General features: G+C 45.8%; 1 protein-coding gene across 2 annotated transcripts in view; it reads left to right on the top strand.

The window, feature by feature from the left end:
• The window catches only part of LOC127576238 (rho guanine nucleotide exchange factor 17-like), a 336698-nt gene that overhangs the window by 225072 nt on the left and 87031 nt on the right, over positions 1-24595 (top strand). For both annotated transcript variants that reach the window (XM_052026676.1, XM_052026675.1), the window contains exons 4-5: positions 5337-5453; positions 5889-5981. In XM_052026676.1, the coding sequence (XP_051882636.1) occupies positions 5337-5453; positions 5889-5981 (210 nt within the window). The remainder of the gene's footprint in view (positions 1-5336; positions 5454-5888; positions 5982-24595) is intronic.

The raw sequence follows: 24595 nt of genomic DNA, 5'->3' as shown, positions 1-24595 counted from the left end.
CAGATTCTAGGGGAGTAATTATAGACTTCTATTAATGCCACCAAGTTACCGATTCATATAGTGTGAAAACAGGCGCTTTGGCCCACCAAGTCTGCTCTGACTATCAAGAAATCATTTACACTAATCCCTTTTATTCTGCAGTCGTATTGTATTCTCCCCACATTCCCAGCAATTCCCACCTCCCCAGATTCCACCATTTGCCTACACACTAGGGGCAACTTATAGGGAGCAATTAACCTACCAAGCTACACATCTTTGGGATGTGGGAGGAAACCGGAGCACCCGGAGGAATCCCATGCAGTCACAGAGAAAATGTGCAAATCCCACACAGAAACAACCCGAGGTCAGGATTGAACCTGGATCACTGGAGCTGTGAGGTGGCAGCTCTACTATCTGCATCACCGTACTGCCTAATGTAAATGACACGTGCCTGGTAAACAGTTCACAGAAGTCATGGCATCTTTGGCTGATGAGAAATCCACCCAGTCCTGTCAGGAAACCCCAGTGCAGAATTCAGCAGGGTCCGAGGAATGTCTCAAACCTGTCTTCTTGACAGACTGGACTCTCTAGGCCACAGACCTTAACATGGAAAGAGGTGGCAAAGGCAGTCGCACTCTGGTTGGGAAATTGAAACATCAGAGCAGTAGAAAACTTTTCCATTGTATCAGTTGTTCTCATCAACCCTGGCTGTTATGTGTCCGTCACGGGTAGCAGAAGCAATTTTAGTTGGTGTATAAAGTGTATCTCACAAGAGGTGTACTAAAATAACATTGAAGCAGGGTAGCATAGTGTGAACATCACCACACACACTGCAGTGCTGTGACTAGGCTAAGAAGCTTAGTAGGAGCACTGAAGGTACAATATCAAACAGCACAAGCCCTTGTAATACAGGAAGTGAAGGGTCAAGTAAGGGGAAACATTGGCTGTGTAACAGGAAGCTATTGAATGAAGTACTTTTCCTGGTTTCCCAAACATATGAGTTATTACAAGTTCACTGTGTGGAGCTGCTAGCTCAGGCCCAGTGTGTTGCAGTCATCCTGCTCACACTGATGCCTCATCCACAACAAGGCCAGTCTAAGGGCAGAAATGTGTATGTACTCTTATTGGGAGAGTGAAGGATCATTGAGAAAAAATATTTATTTTCAAACTTTCAAACTCTAAAGTTTTCTTCATGCCAAGTCCTTGAGAGCATTTGTAAAGACCTTGCTTCCAGCTCCAAACATTCCTCCCACCCACATTCCCTCTCTGCCTTCTTCTGAACACTGGGTCCTTTAGAAGCACCCACTTTGCCCAGGGATCTGGGATGCACATTGGAGACTGCATTTCCACGTCAGTCGATCAGCTTCAGGAGCTGGATCAGGCTGGAAAGGCAGCCTAACTTGAACCCCCCCATCCACACCCCCCCCCACATCCCCCATCTAGGGGCAGAACATGTAGGGACGCACACCTCTAAAGGCAAGTTTGATATCAAGGAATGTGCTGCCTCTGAAGACATCTTTAAGTGGCCACTGGGAACCAGAGCGCTCCTTGTATTGCTCAATACTAGATAGCAGAATTGCTCTTCAGATCACTGCCAAGGGACACTGTGTTCTTCACACTACCCTACAAGACCTTTCAGGATCTTATATGTTTCAATCAAGTCCTCTCTCACTCTTCTAAACAGATGCAAGCCTAGCCTGACCAATCTTTCCTCAGAAGGCAACACACCCATTCTAGCTTTAGAAGGTATTGGTCTAATAAACCTTTTCTGAACTGCTCTCAATGCATCAGCATCAGTCCTTCAATAAGAAGACCAATAGTCTACTCAGGAGCCCAGATGCAATTCTCACCAATACCAACTTGACTGATTTCCCTAATTTTGTATTCAATTCCCCTCACAATGTGCAAAAATGTTTGGTTAGCTTTCTTGGCTAATATGCAGGTACAGCAAGTAACTAAGAAAGCTCTCCGAACATTGTGAAACATACACTCGGAGACACAGGTGTTTGCACCTCAGGCCCCTGCAAACTTTCACCATTTACATAATATGTTTTTTGTTATTTTTACTGCTGAAAAGAAAAGTGCAGGTAACATTGAATATATACATCGGAGTTAATATCTCACATTAAAGGAGTCTGTCCTTTTTGAACCTTTTCCTGTACCATTCTTTCTGGCATCCCACTCGCCAAATGGCATCAACAGTAGTGCAGCACCCAAAATCAGTCTCCAGCAAGATGTTCATCACATCGCTCTGAATGACAACTGGCACTCACATAACAATTAACGGTCAATAACACTGAAGAAACCACAGAAGCTTAATTTAAAGGACCAAGCTTTTTGCTCCCGCATTCATAGGCAGAGTGCTAATTCTTTTTGAAACAAGCCTCAAGTAAACCCACACAAATGGCATCCCAGTCACCACCCCCTCAAACTTTATGGTCACAAATGCCAGAAGAAATCCTGCAAATATAGAAGTGATTTCATGTTCATCAGATGAGAAATAAGTAAAACACAGAAGACATCTTACAAAAGAGGGAGATGGCACCCAATGTCTTATCCACAGAGAGCCACCCTTATATTAACAGCTCTTGCAGGAGTTATACCTATGCAAGGAGTCCTCAATCACATCTGCAACCTCAGTAAAGCTCCAATAGAAGCCTGCACTACTCTCAAAGTCAAAGTCATCTTCACGGTCAGAAACCTAGCCTTGGGATTCTTCCAGGTAGACTCAGCTAATATACACCATGCATAACACTCTGGGACTCACCACTACATTGCAGGTCAAAAAAAGCTCATTCACTGTGATGACAAGCCTTCAATGTTTGGTTGATGCAATCTTAGCATTTAGGGCTGGCAGGAATATTTGCTTCCCCAAACTGCAGGCATTCAGTGAGAGCATTCACATCCTTACAAACACCTCCCCTGGCAACTTCTTACACAAAGAGGTTGCCTCCTGCGTACACTGTTGTTTAAGCAGCTTGTGTTGGTTTTTAGTAGTATCAGCCATCCAGCTCCCCATTATTTATTCCTTATCAGCATTCACCAGTAACAGGAAGAGTGCTGCATGCAGTGTGGTGTGACCCTTTAAGAACTGCTTCCTGAGGTCAGAGCTGTGAGGCCATGTGGTTGTGACACAAGATGGCAACACAATCAGTGCCAGTTCTCTCGGAGGCCGATCGGACTGTTTTCAAACAGATGCCAACAAATGTTGCGATCTTTTTACAGCTTTTCAAAAGAGTGTTAGGGAGATTGCTAATACTGCTTTAAAAACAGAAAACTGGTGCAGACAGATTTCTATGCCACAGACTTCTGCTCTTCCTACTGCATGCAATGGGAGTGACAAGAGTTACTTTGATTTGAGATGGAGGTCAAAGGAGAGACATTTACCTATGGAAAGGCAAAGTGTATAGTAATCCTGGACCATTCCTGTTCCTCTATTTTTATAAACTACATTGTGAAGGATTGGTGAGGACATGTACATAACATTAGAATTAGGAGCAGTAGTCCTTCAGGCCTGCTTCGTCGTTCTTCAAAATCATAGCTGATCTTCTACCTCAGCACCATTTTCCTGCATTTCCCCCCCATCCCTTGATTAATATTCAGAAATCTGTCGATCTCTGTTTTGAATGGACTCAGTGACTGACTCCCGGGGGAGGGAATTCCAAAGATTTACGACCCTCTGATGAAGAAATTTCTCCTAATTTCAGTCTTAGGTGACCTACCCCTCATTCTAACTCTGTGCTCCCGGTCCTAACCTCCTCAATCAGGGGAAACATCCTCCCTGCATCCGACCTTTCAAGGCGTGTAAGAATTTTGTAGGCTTCAATCTCCTCACGTTCCACTAAACCACATGGAGCACAGGCCTCATCTACTCAACCTCTCCTCATTTGGCAAACCTGCCCTCCCTGGAACAAGTCTGGTCGATCTTTACTGCACTTCCTCTTTGGCAAGTATAGTGCGATCAATCTTGGTATTGATTTGCAGATGTCCAAGATACCAGAGGGTGATATGTGCCCATGAGGCAGTTCTATAACATCATCATAGCTCTGCATGAGAATGGGAGAAAGTAAAGACGTGATCAGTTTGCAAACATCCCAGCTACATTCAGATCAGCAATTGATCTGGATTTAATCCATAGACCACAGGATGTGTGTAGCTAGATGTGGTTTTTAGCAGGAGTTGAAATCATAGTGAGGCGAGTCTGTATAGGCCTAATGGGGCATAAAATTATCCTCTGTTGTGTTTATGAAGGATGCAATATAATAGTGGCCGTGTGTTGTATTAGATAATGAAACTCTGTTTCACAGACTTCCAGGGAAGCAGTTTACAATGCACAGCCTCGACGATAGCAGGCATTTGACACAGCCGGCCTAGAGCAAAGTTCTGCCACAATGCTTTTTACAGAATTCTTTATGTGGGTCACTTTGCTTATTAATGTTTATTAATATACTGTTTGTTTTTAAAAAATAGTTTAGATACTTCCTGCCAGATAGTACGTGGTGTTCATTTTTGTAAAAGCAAAAAGGAACAGAATGCTGTTTCTGTTGAGAGTGCATTTGCAGCCAGGGGCCAACCGTAATCCAGAACCTTTGCCGTTCATACACAGCAGATCCAGCAGGTCAGCCAAGGATTCTGGTGGGAAAAAGGAAGGGTCCTTCTCCCTCCCTCACCTTTCACAGTTCCATCAGTGCGCCCCCCTGTGGTGATTGTTATTATTTGTACAAAAATTCAACTGTACTGCTGCGGGGGTAGAGCCTGATATTTGTGCAATGGTGTAAAATGGAGAGTAGCAATTTAGCAGCCTCTCTTATGTGTGTATGAGTTTCATTTCTGTTGACTGCAGGAAAGAGCACGTGGCTACCATTTCTGCAATTTAGGGAGCCTGCTGACTCATGGACCACCTCACCATGGACTTGTCAGGGAAAATCTGGAGGTCCTCCACAGGCAGATTGACATGTTCCTACTTATGAGGTTAAAAAGACCAAAGGACCGGCATGTCTTCTCTTCACGGCAGAGAAGATTAGAGAGAGATATAATTGAGGTGCTCAAAATTGTGAAGAGTTTCGAGTACAGAGGAAGGAAGTGTTTCCGAGGATAGGAGGGTCAGTCAGCTGAGATCAAAGATAATGGTTGAATGATACAGAGGTCAGATATGGAAGGCTTTTTAAGCAGCAAGTTATTTTTGATCCAGAATAAATTGCCTGATGGAGTAGTGAAAGTTAATTCATAAATAAATGAAGGGTTATAGAGCAGAGGAATGGTTCTAATTATTTACCCACAGCACCAACCCTGATACTTCCAATGTTTTCTGCAATTCCTCGATGCACTCTACGTTAATGCCTCTATTCTTTTTGCAGTTCTCTAAGGATGTACTGGCCAACTCGTACTCCGCATACATCGATAACTTCCTCAATGCCAAAGAAGCTGTGCGATTGGCCAAGGATGCAAAGCCCGCATTCATTAAGTTTTTGGAGGTACGTGATAATGCACCCAGGCTGGCAGTGGATTGGTCTTGCTCTGTGACAGGGGATTAGTCAAGCTTAGTGATGGGGCTGGTAAGGAATTAGTCAAACATGGGATGGAGTTGAAAGGAGATTGGTTAGGGTCAGTGTCAGAGTTTGAATGCGATTGGTCTACTCAGCAACAGGCCTGCAATTGAGAGGCCTGGAACAGTGCAGACCAGTAAGGGTATTGGTCAGGCTGCTGGAATGGAATTGGACTGGCTCCCCTCTACACTAGTGATGACTTTTATAGGAGACAATTAAAATAGTCTCCTGTGAACGTCATCACTAGTGTAGAGCGGAGCCAGTCCAATTCTATCTTGTTCTTGTGGGTTACAAGTGTGGCTGCTGTGAGCCATATTCTGATGCTGGAACTGATACCTTTTTTGTTCCTTTCAAACCTTGCAGCAAAGCATGAGGGAGAACAAGGAAAAGCAAGCACTGTCTGATTTGATGATCAAGCCAGTACAGAGAATACCTCGCTATGAACTTCTGATAAAGGTAAGAAGATATGGAAATGAGGCCAAAGCCAATGTTTGGCATTTAAGAGGCAGCCAACTAATTCATCAACTTTCTGAAGACTAAAAGCTCCTGATCTAATTCAGAACCCGGTGTAGGTTGTGCAGTGTGACATCTTTGAGTCCAATCACTCCTAGGTTTTAAAATGGAAACATTCTGATCACCTGAAGTTAAACTGATAGATTTGGGACATCATCCTTCTCCACAAATGCTTAAGCAGTGCAGTCCAAAGAAGGCTGACCCCTCCACCTCTGGTATTTCATACTGCTGGACAGGACTCAGCTTGCTTCCACATGTTACTTGACTATTAAGTCATCTGAAGGACTGTCTAAGAAGTCTTTTAACAGTTTACATGGGGGCTTACCTCACCAAGAGTTTTAATGATGTTGTCATAAGACGTCATGGGGCAACCTAAGTCCCAGAAGCCTCATTCATGCTGGAACTGCTGATTTTAAGGTGAGGTGTTGTGACTGATAGTTAGAGATTATTTTCACTCCAGGCTCGGTTCTGGTCTTACTGCAATGGAAATATTTACACAGCAGCAGATATGTTATCCCAACTCTACTGACATTTTCTACACTATTTATTTGCCCCCAGGGGCTATACTTGACATGGTGATTCCAGTTGCATTACTTTGAATGAAATATTTCACCTGTTTGGAAAAATATTTTGCAAGATTTACCATAATGTATTGAGCCTTTAAGTGAGCCAACTTCGAATAACTCCTCACTGGAACATGATGACATAGCATACTCATGGGTAACAAAGAAGCTCCGTGAAACTCCATGAGTTTTCTTCTTGCCTACTTGGGATTTTCCAAAAACTTCCATCCATGAGCAAAGGTGGGGTGATAAAAGAAGGTTTCATGATGGAAAATCCTGGTCACTAAATCCACTTGGAGTGACAGGCTAAGTCGTAGAGAGATAAAGCATGGAAACAGGCCCTTCAGCCCACTGAGTCCATACCAATCATCAAGCACTCATTTTTACACTAATCCTACCCTAATCCATTTTATTCTCCCCACATTTCCATCAACTGTCCCCCAACCTCTCCCAGATTCCACCACTCTAGGTAGAGTGGCCTACAAACCTGTACACTTTGTGATGTGGCAGGAAACCAGAGCACCTGGAGAAAACCCACATGGTCACAGGAAGAGCGTGCAAACTCCACACACAGCACCAGAGGTCAGGATTGAACCCAAGTCACTGGAGCTGTGAGGCAATGACTCTATTAGTTGTACCACTGCACCACATCTGCTCATGATTTGAAGAAGATGTCTGCCTTCAGCTGCCAAGGCCCTAGACCCTGAATTTCCTTGACAAAACCTCTTGGCCTCACCACTCCTCTCCCCTCTATAAAACATAATTGCTTTGGTCAACATTTTGATCATTCCTAATAACTCAAGTGGTTTGGGGTAAAATTTGTTTGATAATGCTCCTGCAAAGAGCTTTTAGGCACTTTAGGATGTTAAATGCAAATAGTTGTTTTGCTCATTTGCTGTTAAAATAAATGCTCTAGCTGTAAGATATATTTTTGAAACTTCTATAGGTTTTACAGGAATATTCAGAGAAAGTTTGCCTCAGTTTGTATGCTGAAGCCACACTACGGAAACATTAGAGAAATGGTATTACTTAAGTCCATATCATTATATCTGTTGGTGCTTGGAACATCTTCCTCAAATCATAGTTATGTTTATTTACTCAGAAGTGTCCACCTGTGCAGATCACAGTACACATTATTCCCTTTTACATGGGTAAAAGGTCTGCCTTAAACACTCTGTTGAATGCAGCAAACCTGATCACTTATGTTAAACATTCCTATTATATCAAGGGTGTAATGGACTGGCAGTCCCTAAGTACAAATGCAGGAAAATGACGGGAGGACTCCATCCCTCTTCCTTGTAGTCTGAACTGGATTTGTGTCTTTTGCACCTGCCTTTTGTATTACTGCAATATTTCCAAAGAGCAGTTGAATTACTTGTTAGGTGAGGCAGGTATGGATCATAAACTGTGTCATTTTACAGTGAATGTACAGAGTGGCCTATATGACCAAAACTCCCTTCATAACACAGTTGTGAAAATGCTGGATTCCTGAAAGAGGTGGCTGTAGACTGAGGAAATGCTTTGGTTATGACCCTCCAAAATTCTATAGGTACAGGAAATTTTTCTATGGATTAAAGGCTATGAAAGTAGAATTGCAGAGTCAGCATGGATTTATGAAAGGGAAATCATGTTTGATTGATCTATCAGAGTTCTTTGACAAGGTGACTAGTAGAATAGATAAGGGGGAACCAGTGGATGTATTTACACTTTAAGATGACTTTCAATAAAATCCCAAACAAGGGATTGGTCAGCAACGTTTGAGCACTTGGAACTGGGGGGTAATATATTGGCATGGATTGAGAATTGGTTAACAGATAGAAAGTCAAGGGTGGGAGCAAGCAAGTCTTTCTCAGGCTGGCAGACTGTGACTACTGACGTCCTGCAGAGATCGGTGCTTGGGCTCCCAGCGGTTCACAGTATATTGCAACAATTTGTCTGAGAGGACCAAATGTCAGTTTTTTCCAAGTCTGCAAAACATGGTTGCATTGTGAGTGAGGAGGGGGTTGTAAAAAGGTTTCAGGGGGATATGGATGAGCTAACTGAGTGGGTGGGAACATGGCAGTTGGAAAATAATGTGGAAAAAATGTGAGGTCACCCACAGAAAAGCAGACTTTTTTTCAAATGAGATTGGGAAACGTTGATACTCAAGGGACCTAGGTGTCTTTGAACACAGCTACTGAAAACTAACATATAGGTGCAGAAAGCAAGTAAGAAGGTAAACTTATGTGGCTTTTGTTTTGAGAGGATTTGAGTGCAGGTAAAAGCATATAGATAAATAGATAGATTAATTTATTGTAATATACACCAGGGTGCAATGAAGTACCTTGTTCTTATGATGCTCACAGAGTAAACAGTGTACATGGTAATAATAAACACAACAATAAATACGATGAGTGCCAAACAGCAAAATGGTACAAAGATTGTAGTGCAAACTGAAGTAGTGCAATAAAAAACTAAAGTGATGCTAACAGAATAACCAAGAGAGCTAGTGTTAAGAGAACGAGAATGTGGTAGCACCACCGGGTAGCAGCTGTGAAAGAGGTACTTGGTTCAGGAGTCTGATAGCAGTGGGGAAGAAGCTGTTCTAACGTCTGGATATCATGCAGTAATTATATTGGACCTTGGTCAGACCTCACCTGGAGTATTGTGTACAGTTTGGTCTCCTTATCTCTAAGTAGACATACTTGCCTAAGAGGGAGTGCAATGAAGATACACTGGACTCACTCTTGAGATGGCAGGTTTGCCATGTGAGGAGAGATTGAGTCAATTCCACCTGTATTCTCTAGACTTCAGAAAAACTAGAGATCTCCTTGAAACCCAGAAAACTCCTACAGGGCTTCACAGGCTGTATGCGGAAAAGATTTTCCCCCTGGTTGAGGAGTCCAGAACCAAGGGATCACAGTCTCAGAATAAGTAGAAGGCCAATTAGAATGATGGAAGGAGAAATTTCTTCACGCAGAGGGTGGTGAACCTTTGGAATTCTGTACCCCAGGGGGCTTTGGAGGCCTGGTTATTTTCTTTGTTCAAAACAGAGATCAATAGATTTCTAGATTGCAAGGAAATAGAGGAGTATTAGATAGGGCAGGAAAAGGGAGTTGAGGTGGAAGGTCAGTGATGATGTTGAAACAGATTCCAAGGACCAAATGACCTACTCCTGCCCCTAATGGTTAGTTACTCAACTAACTACAAAATTTACAACCCCACCACCCAATTCAACCCAAGCTTCAAGACAATAAAATAACAAAAAAGTGGTACACTATCCATACTAGCAGGGTGACTTTGTTTAGCCTTCCAATCCTGACCACTGCTAGGCAAAGAAGTTTCCCTTTGCTGGAGACCAGACTGCCTGACTGTCCTTGTATCCCGTTGTCCTTGTTTCCTCAGAGTTCTCTCGGTAATTCCCTCAGTGATTCATTAGGCAGCTGGTTTGTAAGATATGGCTGTGTCTCTTCCCTGCTTTGGGATTTAGGTATAGAGAAGCCCATTCCTGCCACTCACAAAATGAACAGGGACCACCCTGGCTCAGGACCAAGTGTGTGTCCAATGATCCCCATTGCTCCTTTTAATGCAGAAGGCAAGCCTTGATATTCCACCATGGCTCAGTCAGGCTTAATACAAAGTGTTAAAAGATATGTCCTTTTTTGTTTGTAATCCTGTGTAAACTTGCACTGTTTTAAAGCATGACGTTTAAACTTAATAGTCCAGAAATTAACAACAACCAGTTTGTGCACTGTGTGACAGAATTTTACTTAAAAACAGCCAGGAACCTAATGAGTGGTTCACAAAGGGTGCCAAATTGCTTCCAGGTCCTACATGTGTATGCTGGGTGTACTTGTGATGACGCCTGGCAGGCATATTGATGCTTGTTTGGGTGTCGCATGCTGCAGATTCTGTTACCCAGTCATGGCCTGTATATGGCTTCTATTTGCATGGAGGTGATGTACAGGAGGAATCAGTTAGAGAGCTTACCTGTAACATCATTGTGGGTTGTGATACATGCATTCTCTTGCATGTAAATCTCCTTAAGATTTTAACATAAGACCTTAACACCTATACTTGCCCCTCACTCCGCTACTCCCCCACTGTGATCTCACACCCCCTTACTCCACCATACCACCATCCCACCTGAAGATCCAATACTCCGTCCCCACTAACCCCACATTCCCACTCTCTCTACGTAACCCACAACCCAACATCAACCTGAATTCCTCCACCAGCTCCATGATAATGGAGGCAACAGAGGTGAAAAAGTGTCTTTGAACACATAGCCTGTTCTACATTGGAGAATATTGCAGAGGGGACCCTGCATTTAAGACAAGCCTTGGCGCCCTGTACATTGTTGGCTTGACACCTGGAACATGAAACAAGTTCTAGCCCAATTTTATCCCACATACTTTACATGGGGCATAACATTTCTCCAAGAATCACAAAGAGTGCGGTTAAACCCTCCTAACATTAGAGGCTGATATGTTGGAGATATCCTTATAGAAAATGCCTAAGGTGATGCGGCAAGAAGTATTGCTCACTTTAGCAAATAAAGAGAAGATGGTGACAGACAGATCTTTGATTCTCCAAATTAAAATTGCCAAGAGGGGGATTTTGATTTGGATCATTTCCCAGCCAGTGATGTGTTGAGCAGCAACAAGTCCTACTGCTCAAGGGGCTGTTGTATCAGAGTTCTAACAGGGACACTTCTGCAGGTCAGTCACCATCTTGTGATTCAAGTAGGCAGTTTTACAAAAATAAAATGTTTGAATCTTATAGTAGCTTTTTGGCCAATCCTGGGCCTTTGAGAAAGAAGAAACTTGACCTTTGACTTCTGACCACCGGCATTTGTTTCCAAAGGACCTGGAAGATTATCCTCAACTCCAGTGCATCCTCATCCCGATTAAATTTGGGCCCCTCCTCCCTCTCCCTGAGAGGTCTGAATAGGTATTCATAGCATCGTTCCTCTTCAGAACCAGTGGTTAAACAACAATCTTATCCCAGCAATCCAACCACATTTTCCCACATGAGAACATGGGATCAACCAGGTCAAGAAAACAAATGTAATTGAAGATGAATGTGTTATAACTCACTACATATGAGCTTGCCAGCACTGCTATGTGATCCCCAACCAGTTAGAATAATCAGTTTGAAAGGAATGTGTAGCAAAAAGGCCTTAAGTACATAACTGCTAAACTTGTATGCATGCAAAGACTTGAACCGAATGGTATATATCTGCCAATGGACTTAACTTCTAAAGGGAGAGCATTCTCATTGCAAGATGAGACAGAAGCTTTGGAGGCAGAACAGACTGGTGTCTATTGAAGTCTAGTCTCTAATTGTCAAGTAAAGCCAATGAGGTCTGTGAATTTATACCAGAATGAACCAAAGTCCCTTGCTGAGTACATTCAATATCTGGGATCAGTCTGGAAACAGTTCAGAAAAATGTGGTGACAGAATTTTATGCCATCTCTGCCTTTTTCAATTCACAACATTAATCCCACTATTAGCTAGTTATGTCCCTTTCCAACAGTGTGGTCCACCTGTGTGGTCCACTTTCTTGTGAACAATGTACTGAATCTGCAGATATAATGTACTGAAGGCCCTCTGTAGGTCTTGATGTCTGATAGTTCCTCTCAGGAAAATGGCCCGTCCCCTCCCAACTCAACAAAAGAGAACTCAGCAAGTGGTCTGACCTCCATTCAATGTTTGACTTTGCCCTAAGTTTGGTTTTTTTTAACACCTTCTCCAGTGTTGACTTCTGATGACAGACAGCATTGCGTGGCCAACAGACAGGATATATCGATGCTGTAGAAAACAAGCAAATTCAGTTCCATTCTTTCAATAAAGGCTCTAGCTGGTTATAACCTGTGACAGGGAGCGATCCAAACATTGGAGCAGATTTTTGACTGATATATCTATAAATGGGTTATTCCTGAGCAGAGGCTGTAACGAAGTCTTTCGCTCATTAGAGCACTGGTCCCATCACACTTCCAGAGTACTAATGGATCCCTCTCAGGCTGAAAACTTTGCCTGCTGAGCCTCCCTCAGGATAAACCTAGTTAAAACACAGCTATCCTAATGACAATCAATTGCCAGGAGGAAGGTGGATGGAGCTTTTTTATTTGATTTAATTGTTAAATTGTGTGTGTGTGAGAGAGAGTGTGTGTGTGTCCCTACACGTGTGAGAGAGTATGTGTGTGTGTGTGTGTGAGTGCATGCGTGTGTGAGAGAGTCTATGTGTGTGTGTGTGTGTGTGTGTGTGTGTGTGTGTGTGTGTGTGTGTGTGTGTGTATGTGTAATCTTTAAAAGTTTTTCTATAACTTGATTTATTTATTAATGTTGGTATTGTGGCGACTCACCGTCTAGTCGGGCGAACCGGCTCAGCAGTCGGGTCGCGCGGCTTCGGAGCGACGAGGCCCAAGATGGCGGCGGGCCTCGTCTTTCTGAGCGACGGGGAGAACCCGCGCGCGGGAAAGTCCTGATGACGTAGGACTTACGTCATTGCCGGTTGTTTTGGGTGGGAACATTCTCCCTTAAAGGGCCCGCGCAAGGCGGGAAAATAAACCAGTTCTGTTTGGCAATCCTCCGAGTAGAGTCTTGTTTTATTCCGCGGTAGCAACCGCTACATTGGTGACCCCGATGGTCCAAACGGCTTTTGGACCAGCGAAATGGACGACAGCGCAGCAGCCAACGCAGTGGCCCTCAAGCTGCCCACCTTTTGGACACTTCGGCCCAGCGTCTGGTTTGACCAGGCCGAAGCGCAATTCCACCTTCAGCAGATCACCTCCGACTCCACGAAGTACTACCATGTGGTTAGCTCTCTGGACCAGGAGACAGCCGCCCAGGTTGAAGACTTCATCCAGTCGCCTCCGGAGGAAGATAAGTACCCGGCTTTCAAAGACCTTTTGATCCGGACCTTCAGCCTCTCCCGTCGTGAGCGTGCCGCCCGCCTGCTTCATCTGGATGGCCTGGGGGACAGATCCCCATCTGCCCTAATGAATGAGATGCTGGCATTGGCCGAGGGACACAAGCCATGCCTGATGTTTGAACAGGCCTTCCTCGAACAGCTCCCCGATGACATCCACTTGTTGTTAGCTGACGCCGACTTCAGCAACCTCCGTGAGGTGGCCGCCCGGGCAGATGTCCTGTGGAGGGCCAAGCGCGAGAGGGGTTCGTCCGTCAGTCAAATCACCAGGCCGCGAGCCCAACGCCCGCCTCGCCCGGCCCCAGCAACCAAGCAGCCACGCCCCAGGAACGCAGACGACGACACGGGTGACCAGCTGTGCTCCTACCATCAGAGGTGGGGTGCGGAGGCCCGTCGATGCCGCCCACCCTGCAAGTTTCAGGGAAACGCCAGGGCCAGCCGCCGCTGATGGCTACGGCGGCTGGCCGCCGACAGAGCCTCCTCTTCGTTCAGGACAAGAAATCTGGACGGCGTTTCCTCGTTGATACTGGAGCGGAGGTCAGTATTTTGCTCCCGACAGGCCGCGACACTCGTGACAGGCCACCAGGTCCTCTACTCAATGCCGCCAACGGTACAACGATACGTCCCCAAAACTGCGATTATCACCCCATTCGGCCTGTTCGAATTCCTTCGGATGCCGTTCGGCCTTAAGAACGCCGCGCAGACCTTCCAGCGGTTGATGGACGCGGTAGGTCGAGACCTGGACTTGGTGTTCATTTACTTGGACGACATACTGATCGCCAGCCATAACCGCCAGGAACACCTTTCCCACCTCCGCCAGCTGTATTCCCGCCTCCGCGATTTCGGCCTCACGATCAACCCGTCCAAGTGCCAATTCAGACTTGACTCTATCGATTTCCTCGGCCACAAAATCACCAGCGACGGGGCAACACCCCTACCCGCCAAGGTGGATGCTATCCGCCATTTTGCCCGCCCCGACACAGTCAAAGGCCTACAGGAATTCCTTGGGATGGTCAACTTTTACCATCGTTTCATCCCTGCAGCAGCCCGTATCATGCGCCCTCTGTTCTTGCTGCTGGCTGGTAAGGGCAAGGACATCACCTGGACTGACGAGGCTGCGGCTGCTTTCGTTAAGGCCAAAGACGCCCTGGCAGACGCCACGATGCTGGTACACCCCAGGACTGACGTCCCGACTGCCCTCACGGTAGACGCGTCCAACACCGCGGTGGGTGGGGTACTGGAACAGCTACTCGAAGGCCGCTGGCAACCCTCGGCATTTTTCAGCAAGCATCTTAGACCGCCCGAACTGAAGTACAGCGCTTTTGATCGGGAACTTCTAGCGCTGTATCTGGCGGTCCGGCATTTCCGATACTTTCTAGAAGGCAGGCCTTTCACCGCTTTCACCGATCATAAGCCTCTGTCCTTTGCCTTCTCCAAAGTCTCCGATCCCTGGTCAGCTCGTCAGCAGAGACATTTATCCTACATTTCCGAGTTCACAACTGACATCCAACATGTCTCCGGAAAGGATAATGTCGTTGCTGATGCACTTTCCAGACCAACCATCCACAACCTATCCTTGGGTGTCGACTACACGGCCCTAGCTGACACACAGCAAGCCGACGACGAACTGCCCAGCTACAGAACCGCAGTCTCGGGTCTGCAGCTCCGAGATTTCTTGGTTGGTCCAGGTCAGCGGACCCTACTTTGCGACGTTGCGACTGGTCAGCCCCGCCCTATAGTCCCTGCAGCCTGACGGAGACGCGTTTTTGACTCGGTACATGGGTTGGCGCACCCGTCCATCAGATCTACTGTCCGACTGGTCGCCAGCAAGTTTGTCTGGCATGGCCTGCGCAAACAGGTCAGTGAGTGGGCCAGGACTTGTCCGCACTGCCAGACGTCAAAAATCCAGCGACACACCAAGGTCCCACCACAGCAGTTCGAGCCTACCCGTAGGAGGTTCAACCACATACACGTCGACCTCGTGGGCCCTCTGCCGGTTTCAAGAGGAGCCCGGTACCTCCTTACCATCATGGACCGGTTCACGAGGTGGCCTGAGGCAACCCCCCTGACTGACATCACAACTGATTCCTGCGCCCGGGCGCTGCTCACAACTTGGGTCTCATGTTTTGGCGTTCTGGCCCACATCACTTCAGACAGAGGCACCCAATTCACTTCCAGTCTCTGGGCTGCATTAGCAAACCTGCTAGGGACGCAGCTGCACACCACCACGGCCTACCATCCTCAATTGAACGGGTTGGTGGAACGTTTTCACCACCATCTGAAATCGGCCTTGATGGCCCGCCTGAAGGGTCCTAACTGGGTTGACGAGCTGCCTTGGGTCCTGCTCGGCATATGCACTGCCCCCAGAGAAGACCTCCGCACTTCGTCAGCTGAGCTTGTATACGGGACGCCACTAGTTGTCCCCGGGGATTTCATACCTGCCCTTCGGGACCAAGGGGAACAACCCCCAGCAGTCCTACAAAGACTGCGCGAGAATCTTGGCGCCTTGGCCCCGATTCCCACCTCACGGCACGGTCACGCCCCATCCTGCCAGCCCAAGGAACTACGGGACTGTAAGTTTGTTTTCGTTCGCAGGGGCACACCTCGGGCGCCATTGCAACGACCATATGAGGGACCATTCCAAGTCATACGGCATAACGGATCCACTTTTATTTTGGACATTGGAGGCAGGGAACAGGTTTTCACGGCGGACCGCCTCAAACCGGCCCATTTGGATCTGCAACAGCCTGTCGAGGTTGCCACGCCGTGACGCAGAGGCCGCCCCCCTAAGCGGCAGCTGGCACAGCCCACGGACCTTGGGGACTGTATCGCCGGTTCTGGGGGGGGTTGTGTGGCGACTCACCGTCTAGTCGGGCGAACCGGCTCGGCAGTCGGGTCGCGTGGCGTCGGAGCGACGAGGCCCAAGATGGCGGCGGGCCTCGTCTTTCCGAGCGACGGGGAGAACCCACGTGCGGGAAAGTCCTGATGACGTAGGACTTACGTCATTGCCGGTTGTTTTGGGCGGGAACATTCTCCCTTAAAGGGCCCGTGCAAGGTGGGAAAATAAACCAGTTCTGTTTGGCAATCCTCCGAGTAGAGTCTTGTTTTATTCCACGGTAGCAACCGCTACAGTATATCTTTAACTGGGCCTGAGTGATTTTGAATGTGAACATTTTTGACATCCACAAACATTGGATAGCACTAACAGTTTTGATAGCCAGTGAAGACTGCAGATGCTGGAATCTGGGACATAAAACAGAACTCTGGAAGAACTCAGCAGGTCAAGCAGCATCTGCGGAGGCAAAAGATGCATGCAACAAATCCAGATGCGGAGTCTCGACCCAAAATGTTGACTTACACCTTTTGCCTCCACAGACGCTGCTTGACCAACTGAGCTCCTTCAGCTTGCTGTTTTTTGTTGACAGCCAGTGAGCCTGGAGGACATGGCCTCACCAGCTGTCAAAGCCATTGTCTCAGCACAGCCAGCCACTTGCACTGAGAGCAGCCCTGCGCTGCCCTGAGCCTGGCAGTATGCTGGGCAAGGAAGTCCCAGGCTGAGAACTATTCTGGTAGAAGCAGAATGGTTCAAGGACTGGAGGCCAGCAACCTCATTGTCAACTGTGCAAAGTGGTTCTCCAGGCTACAGCTATTTCAACAGCAGCCACACCACCAGACATGGATCAGGCTGATATCGAGTGTTAATCTGGCAATTAAAAATAAATGACAGCCGCTGTAAAATCACTTTTAAGTTCAAATTTGAAAGGTGGAAGAAAAGACAAGAACGGACCAGCTGATGGACACAGCCTGACTTGGTTTAGCTTACATGCACTGTCAATTTTCCCTTACCCAGTACATAAGAGGCAAAACATAAAGAAGAGACAGCCTTTGCTTAATCTAAAGCAATTGGCCCAGTAGGCAGTTGGGAGTTCTTCAAGAAACTGCATGTAACACTTCAGTGTTAAGGTGTGAACAAAAGTTACTCAACCTCTCTGCCTGCCTTTAACTCTCATGAGCTGGTCCTTTGGACAGACTTTGGAGAATCCATCCATCTCACGCACCAAGGTAGAACTTCTAGCTCAGTTTCAGCACTGAGAGTCCTAGCATCCACGGATGTCTGGAAACATCTGACTGGCCCAAGATTGATCTGCTCATTTTTCAGGTTTGTGGAACAGCCACCCAATGCTCCCTCTTACACTTGACTGATATGGGGTCCATAGCCTGTTTTAAGACTATGTGACGATGTGGCACTATCTGAGATTCTGCCAACGGTGATGTCATCAGCAAATTTAAAGATGGTATTTGAGCTGTACCTAGCCACACAGTCATGAGTGTAGAGAGAGCAGAGCAGTGGGCTATGCACACATCCTTGAGGTACACCTGTGTTCATTGTCAGTGAGGATGAGATGTTATTACAGATCCGCACTTACTGTCGTCTCCCGATAAGGAAGTCAAGGATCCAGTTGCAGAGGAAGTACAGAGGCCCAGGTTTTGAAGCTTGTTGATTAATACTGATGACATATGTCAATGATATAAGAAAAAGAAGCTGGAGTAGACAATTCAGCTCTGATATTCAATAAGACAATGGCTGATCTTTTACCTCAGTGCAATTTTCCTGCAGTAACCCCATTTCCTTTGATTCCCCTGTCATCTAAAAATCTTTCAAACTCAGTCTTGAAAATGCTCAGCGACTGACCCTCTGCAGCACCCTCGGGTAGAGAACTCTAAAGATTTACTACCGCTCGGTGAAGAAATTTCTTTTCAGCTCTGTCCTGACCCCTTATTTTGAGATTGTGACCATAGCCATGGGAAGCATGAAGCCAACATCTACCCTGTCAAGACTCTGAACTTGCACGTTTCAGTGGATCGCCACTCATCCTTGCAAAACTCAAGAGAACACAAGATAAGTCTTCTTAACAGTGCATCATACAACAAAACCATCATCCCACAAATCAGCTGGGGAACATTTGCTGCTATCTGCCTATTGCATATATATCCTTCCTTAGGTAGGGAGACCAGATCTGCTCATAATATTCCATATGTGGGGCCCCAGGTACTTGCAGCAAAATGTCCCTGTACTTTTATGCTCAAATCCCCAGTAATAAAGGCTGGCATACCAATTGCTGTCCTAATTGATGAGGGTCGATTGCTTGCATTAGGTCATTGTGCAATTTGTCAGAGCTGAGCAGAGTATGTGGTGGGTTTGCTACCTACTCACTGCTCTTTAAAGACTCTGCTGGAGGCCAACATCAAAAAGGTAATTTTCTTTAGAAGAAAATCTTTCTTTAATGTAGAGCTTAGTCTGAATGAGAATGCTCCTCCTCGTTCCAAGGTGCCACAGGCTTCCACTCATAAGAACATAAGAAATATGAGAAGGGTTAGGTCATATGGCCCCCTCAAGCCTGCTCTGCCATTCAAAAAGATCAAGGCTACTCAGACCTTGACCTCAACTCCATTCACCTGCCTATTACCCATAACAATTGACTCCCCTCTGGTTCAAAAGTCTGTCTCATTCTGCCCTCCTCTCCCCTGTCCACCTCCCCCTCCTACCAACTATCTGAGTGCTGCTGACTGTGGTGTCTGCTGCTCACCACAAGGAAGCTGAGAAGCCCAAGGGAAACTTCAGGGATAGGCTTCTGCATCAACCAAACTCAGACAAGCGTGGGTCCTAACCAATGCAGGAGCCAGCTTTTGGAACACACAAGGTTCAGAAAATGAGGGCTCTTGGAGATGGAAAATCTGATGAAATGTTTCTCACTGTTTATCATGGCCAAAGCCCGCCCTAAAAGCAGAATATTTCCACCAACTTCCTCCAAGATTACACTACTCACGTGCACATTGGGGACAATTTACTGCAGCTAATTAACCCATCAACCGAGGCATTTTTGGGACGTGCGAGGAAATTGGAGCATCCTGAGGAAACCCTTGTGAGGTGAACTTGAAAACTCCAGCATTTCTTTGAACAGAATCCTTCTTTTCAAAGCATTGATGCCAACAGGGGCATTGGAAGGGAATGCAAAACCCAAGCTATCTGAAGACAAATAGAGCTGTGCCCTGTGTACAAACAAAACTCCAAAGACTGATAACCTGGAGCAGAAACAGTGTGGAAACTGTGAGGAGAGAGGCAAGATTCGCACCTCAGGTGTAGATTCTCTGACCGCTTCTGGTATAGATCAGGAATCTTGATTCTTTCTCGTCACTGACAGACCTGTTGCATGTTACCGGAATTTTCTCTCTTTATCATTCGGCTCTGCAATAAGAGAAATGCAGCAATGCCTGCTGCAATGAGTGCATCTGTGAAAATATTTCCTGGCAAGAGAACTGGGACAGTTCCACACAGCATGGACCAAGAATTTTCTTTTTAGTATGTTTCCCCTTAGCTCCAGAAACATAAAAGCCTGGAATTTTTACCATGTAGAGCTGTCTACTTCAGCACCACATGCAACAGAACATGGACTTTTCCCAGAGTTGTGTGTAATATTCCCAGAACATTTGTATGGGCAGCACAGTGGCACAGTTAGTAGAACTGCTGCCTCACAGTTCCAGTGACCTGAGTTCATTCCCAACTTCGACGCACTCTGCTGGAGTTTTCAAGTTCGCCACAAGGGTTTCTTCTGGATGCTGCAGTTTCCTCCCACATTCCAAAGACGTACAAGTTAGGAAGTTGTGGGCATGCTATGTTGGCGCCGGAAGTGTGGAGACACTTGCAGGCTGCCCCCAGAACACTCTATGCAAAAGGTGCATTTCACTGTGTGTTTCGATGTACATGTGACTAATAAAGATATCTTATCTTATCCCAAAAACACCTGGGTCGATGGGTTAATTGGCTGTAGTAAATTATCCCCAATGTGCAGGTGAGTAGTGTAATCTTGGAGGAGGTTGGTGGAAATATTCGGGGAATAAAATGAGATTAGTACAAATGGGTGCTTGATGGTTGGCTTGGATTTGATGGGCTGATGGGCCTATTTCCATGGTGTGGGACTCTATGGTGTTTCATACTGTGCAGCAACTTACTGCTTCCCATTGCAAATACAAATGTGATACAAGCTGTGGGTTAGAGAAACAAGGACTGCAGATGCTGGAATCTAGATGAAAAAACAACAAGATGCTGGTGGAACTCAGCAGGCCAGGCAGCATCCATGAAGAAAAACAGACAGTTAACGTTTCGGGTCAGGACCCTTCTTCAGGACTGAAGATAGGAAAAAGGTAAGCTCAATATATAGGGGGGGGGGAAGCAGAGCAGTGATAGGTGGACAAGAGAGGGGAGGCAAGGTGGACACAAGGTGGTGATAGGTAGATGCAAGTAAGAGAGAGTGATAGGCAGTTGCAAGGGAGGAGGGGAGAGCAGATCCACCGGGGGATAGGTCAAAGGCGTAGAGGCAGGCGGCATGGGAGAAGGGGAGGAAAGGAAAAGGAGAGAGAAAAAAAATTGGCAAGGAGAAAAAAGAGAGATAAGCTGGGATGCCTTTGACCTCTGCCCAATTATATGGGCATGGCATCTGAAATATTTTGCCTGTTACTGCAACTGGCTTGGTCTCAATGTCTGAGGGCACTGCTTCAGTCTGCTTTTGACTCCGGGTGCAGAGAAGGTTTCAAATTTGCACTTGGGGTAATTTTATAATCTGGCTCAGTTCAACTCTGACCAACAGCATGTTTTGAGAACATCAATTCTGTGTAAAGGGCAGCAATGTGTGATCAGAATTTAAATGACCTGGCAGCAGATTCTCATGAGCAAGAGCAAATACTTTGGATGCCTGGGGGTGGAGGGGGGAGGTGCCACACACATCTGGATTCAATCCTGATCACGGATGCTGTCTGTGTGGAGTTTGCACATTGACCTCATGGGTTTCCCTCCGGGAGCTCTGATTTCCTCCTACATCCCAAAGACATGCGAGTTAATTGGCCGCTGTCAGTTGCCTCTCATGAGTCGGTGTGCAGTAGAATCTGGGGGAGGAGTTGATGGGAATGGGGCGATTTAAAAAATGGGATTGGTGTAAATGGGTAGTTGATGGTCAGTATGGAGTCTATGGGCCAAAGAGGCCTGTTTTTCATGCTGTATCTCCCCATGACTCTATGAAGCAGGTAAGAGTAAGTTACTTGGGTCTGAACCCACATACAAGCCAGACCAGGTAAGAATGGGAGATTTCCTTCCTTGAAGAACATTAGTGACTCCTGGTCGTCGTTACAGAGGCCAGCTTGAACGTTCCAGAATAATTTAATTATTTGAATTTAAATTCCCCAACTGCCATGGTGGGAATACATCTCGTGTCTGTGGATCAATGGTCCGGAACTCTGGCTGTTAGCCTAGTAACCTAACCACTACACTATCGTACCCTTGGTTCACCCCGAGAGGATGTCATTTCCAGATAAGGGTTCAGCCATTTACGAGTGAGATGAAGAGAAATTGGTTCCCTGAGAGCAGTGAATCATTGAAATTATCCAATATTCAGAAGGCTGCCAATAAGAATATTCAAGACCGAGTCTGATCGATTCTGTGATACCTGGAGAATCAAAAGGAATGATATTAAAGTTAAAAAAAATGCAGTTGACGTGTATCTTCAATGTTGGAGCTAGTTCAAGGGATTGGATGTCCATTCCTAGTTAATATAATTTTATGACTCAAGTACCAAAAATGAACAAAATCTATCTCACCTATAAAATGCCCACATTCTGTATTCCCTCCCCTTTATCTTGGCTCCTCAGATCTCCATGGCAACTAGCTCTGTATCTTAACCTGCTCCTTTAAAGTTGATGCTTGGTTTTAAAGGTTGCTGGATACGTTTTATCCTTCCTGTGTTGTAAACACCCGAGTTATAGACTCCCAAGCATTTGAGAGACATGGAGAGATGGAAGGGCATGGATTTGTCTCCCCACCTTACCCCCACCCCACCCCAAGCTGCAACAACTGGGGGCTGGGTGGAGCTGAGCAGAGCTGGGAGTGCTGAGCAGGTTCACCCGCTCACTCGCTGAGTCATTGAGGCCAGCTGACAGCCACTCTTTCCGTGTCTGCTCACTCTTCCCGTGTCTGCTCACTCTTCCTGTGTCTGCTGTCTCTCCTGTCAGAGCCGTTTCTGCAATCCTATCCCACACACTGCTGTTGTTCATTTCCAAGTTCCAAACAGTTCAGGTTACAACCAATCTCAGGAACAGAACCCTGTTGTAACTTGCAGACTGCATGCATTAACTTCTGTCACAATTACTCTTTACACTATTAGCTAACCATGAACATCAATGACAATGATCATGTGGTTACTTGTGGTAGTTTAGATGGAGTTTTACTAACACCTGTACATTCATATTAGTTAAATCAATTTCACGTCAAATAAGTCAGTGATAATAAATCCGATTCTGATTCTGAGAGTAAAGTGTTGTTCTCTCGATATTTGAAGTGGCGGAGATTCGAGCTCCTGAGCATCTTGGCTAGTGTTGCCAGCTTGTTGTTTTTCATCTTTTACTGAAGGATTTTGCTCTGTATATTATATTTTGGCAAGCTGTATTGGAAAAATTGGACCTGCTGGTCCAAGCTGTAACTGGATTTATGTTAATGTGAACAAAATACTGCAGTTAAAGTAAGTCCAACAATATTGAGTCTTTAGAAGCTGACAGAACCAGATGGGCTTGGAGCTTGGGGCTCTAAATCCCCTGAGCTTCCCTCTTCCTGTACCATCTTCTACAGATGCTGCATGATCACATGTGAATGGAAGGCTGTGACACTAATGTGCCCGTGATGGTTAGCCTTACACTTACACTGTGAATTCACTGGTGACCTTTTCCCATTCTGCAGCTTGGGCCATGTTCCATCTGAGACTACTCTCAATGGCCTTTGTCTCAGTCTCTTAAGCAGTCCAGCACAAAGTCAAAGTACTTCCACCACAGTGAAGAAGGGAAAATGCCTGTGCATGATTTCTTCTAACCTGGGGTGGTCATTGCATACCACCCACCACAAGGACTTGGCAGAACAAGGTTTTGGTCCAAGACAATTGGACACCAGACTCTGCTGCATGGACCAAGCATACACACAGACAGTTGAAATAAAAATGCTGGAAGCACTCAGCATATGCAGAGAGAGAAAAACAGAGTTAATGCTTCAGGTTGGCAGATGAAGGTTCTTTGACCTAAAATGTTAGCTCTGTTTCTCTCTCCACAGATGCTGCCTGACCTGCTGGGAGTTTCCAGCATTTTCCATTTTTTGAAGTGTAGTCACTGCTGTAATACAAAAAAATACAACAGCCAATTTGCATGCAGTAAGCTCTCATAAACAGAAAATAACCAAATAATCCAGTGATGTTGAATGAGTGATAAATATCACTTGAGATGGCTGCAAAAACTCCCATGCTCTGTTTTGAAACAATGCCAAGGAATCTCTTACACCCTTCCAGGAGAACTTAAGGGCTTCAGTTTAATGCCTCATTCAAAAACTGGCACCTTTAACAGTGCATTGTCTCTCAATACTGCATTGGAGCATCATCCTAAATGTCTCTGCTCAAGAGCCTTGAGTGAGACTTGAACCCAAAACATTCTAATTCCGAGGCAAGAGGGCTACCAGCTGAGCCACAGCTTTTAAAGAATATATCTAAACCGGAGTGCATGATTCTGGTTTACTTTGTGCATGTAAATACATGGCAAGCATCCATTCTTTGATAGTTAATCTCCAGTAAGGCCTGTTAGAAAGTTTGGATTTGTGGACAGTGGATGAGATCATAATTGGCCTTTAATCATGTCTTTATCACTTGTAGCTTTGATTTATCCCTTGCTCTTCTCACCAATTTCCAACTTCCACTGAACATTAACCCCATGTTGTCTTGGACTTGGTTATGATATTAGTGGCCATTTCCCACTGCTCTGTCAGCTCTGTCCTCCCTAACCTACATTAACTCCTTGTCTCCAACTACAACAAAGGGATTTGTTTTGCTGTTGTTTTCCACAGAGTCTTAGCACGCTGCCCCAGCAATGTTCTCTAAACTTATATTAACCCTGCTTCTATGGCTTTAACCCTTCCTCGATGGTACAACTTCTGACAAAACCTTCAACTTGGAAAAAAAAACTCTTGATTTTTACATTCTCATCTTTGTTTTCAAATCCGT

This window comes from Pristis pectinata, chromosome 11 (genome assembly GCF_009764475.1).
Source record: "Pristis pectinata isolate sPriPec2 chromosome 11, sPriPec2.1.pri, whole genome shotgun sequence".
NCBI lineage: Eukaryota > Metazoa > Chordata > Chondrichthyes > Rhinopristiformes > Pristidae > Pristis > Pristis pectinata.
This window is presented reverse-complemented; position numbering and strand designations above follow the sequence as displayed.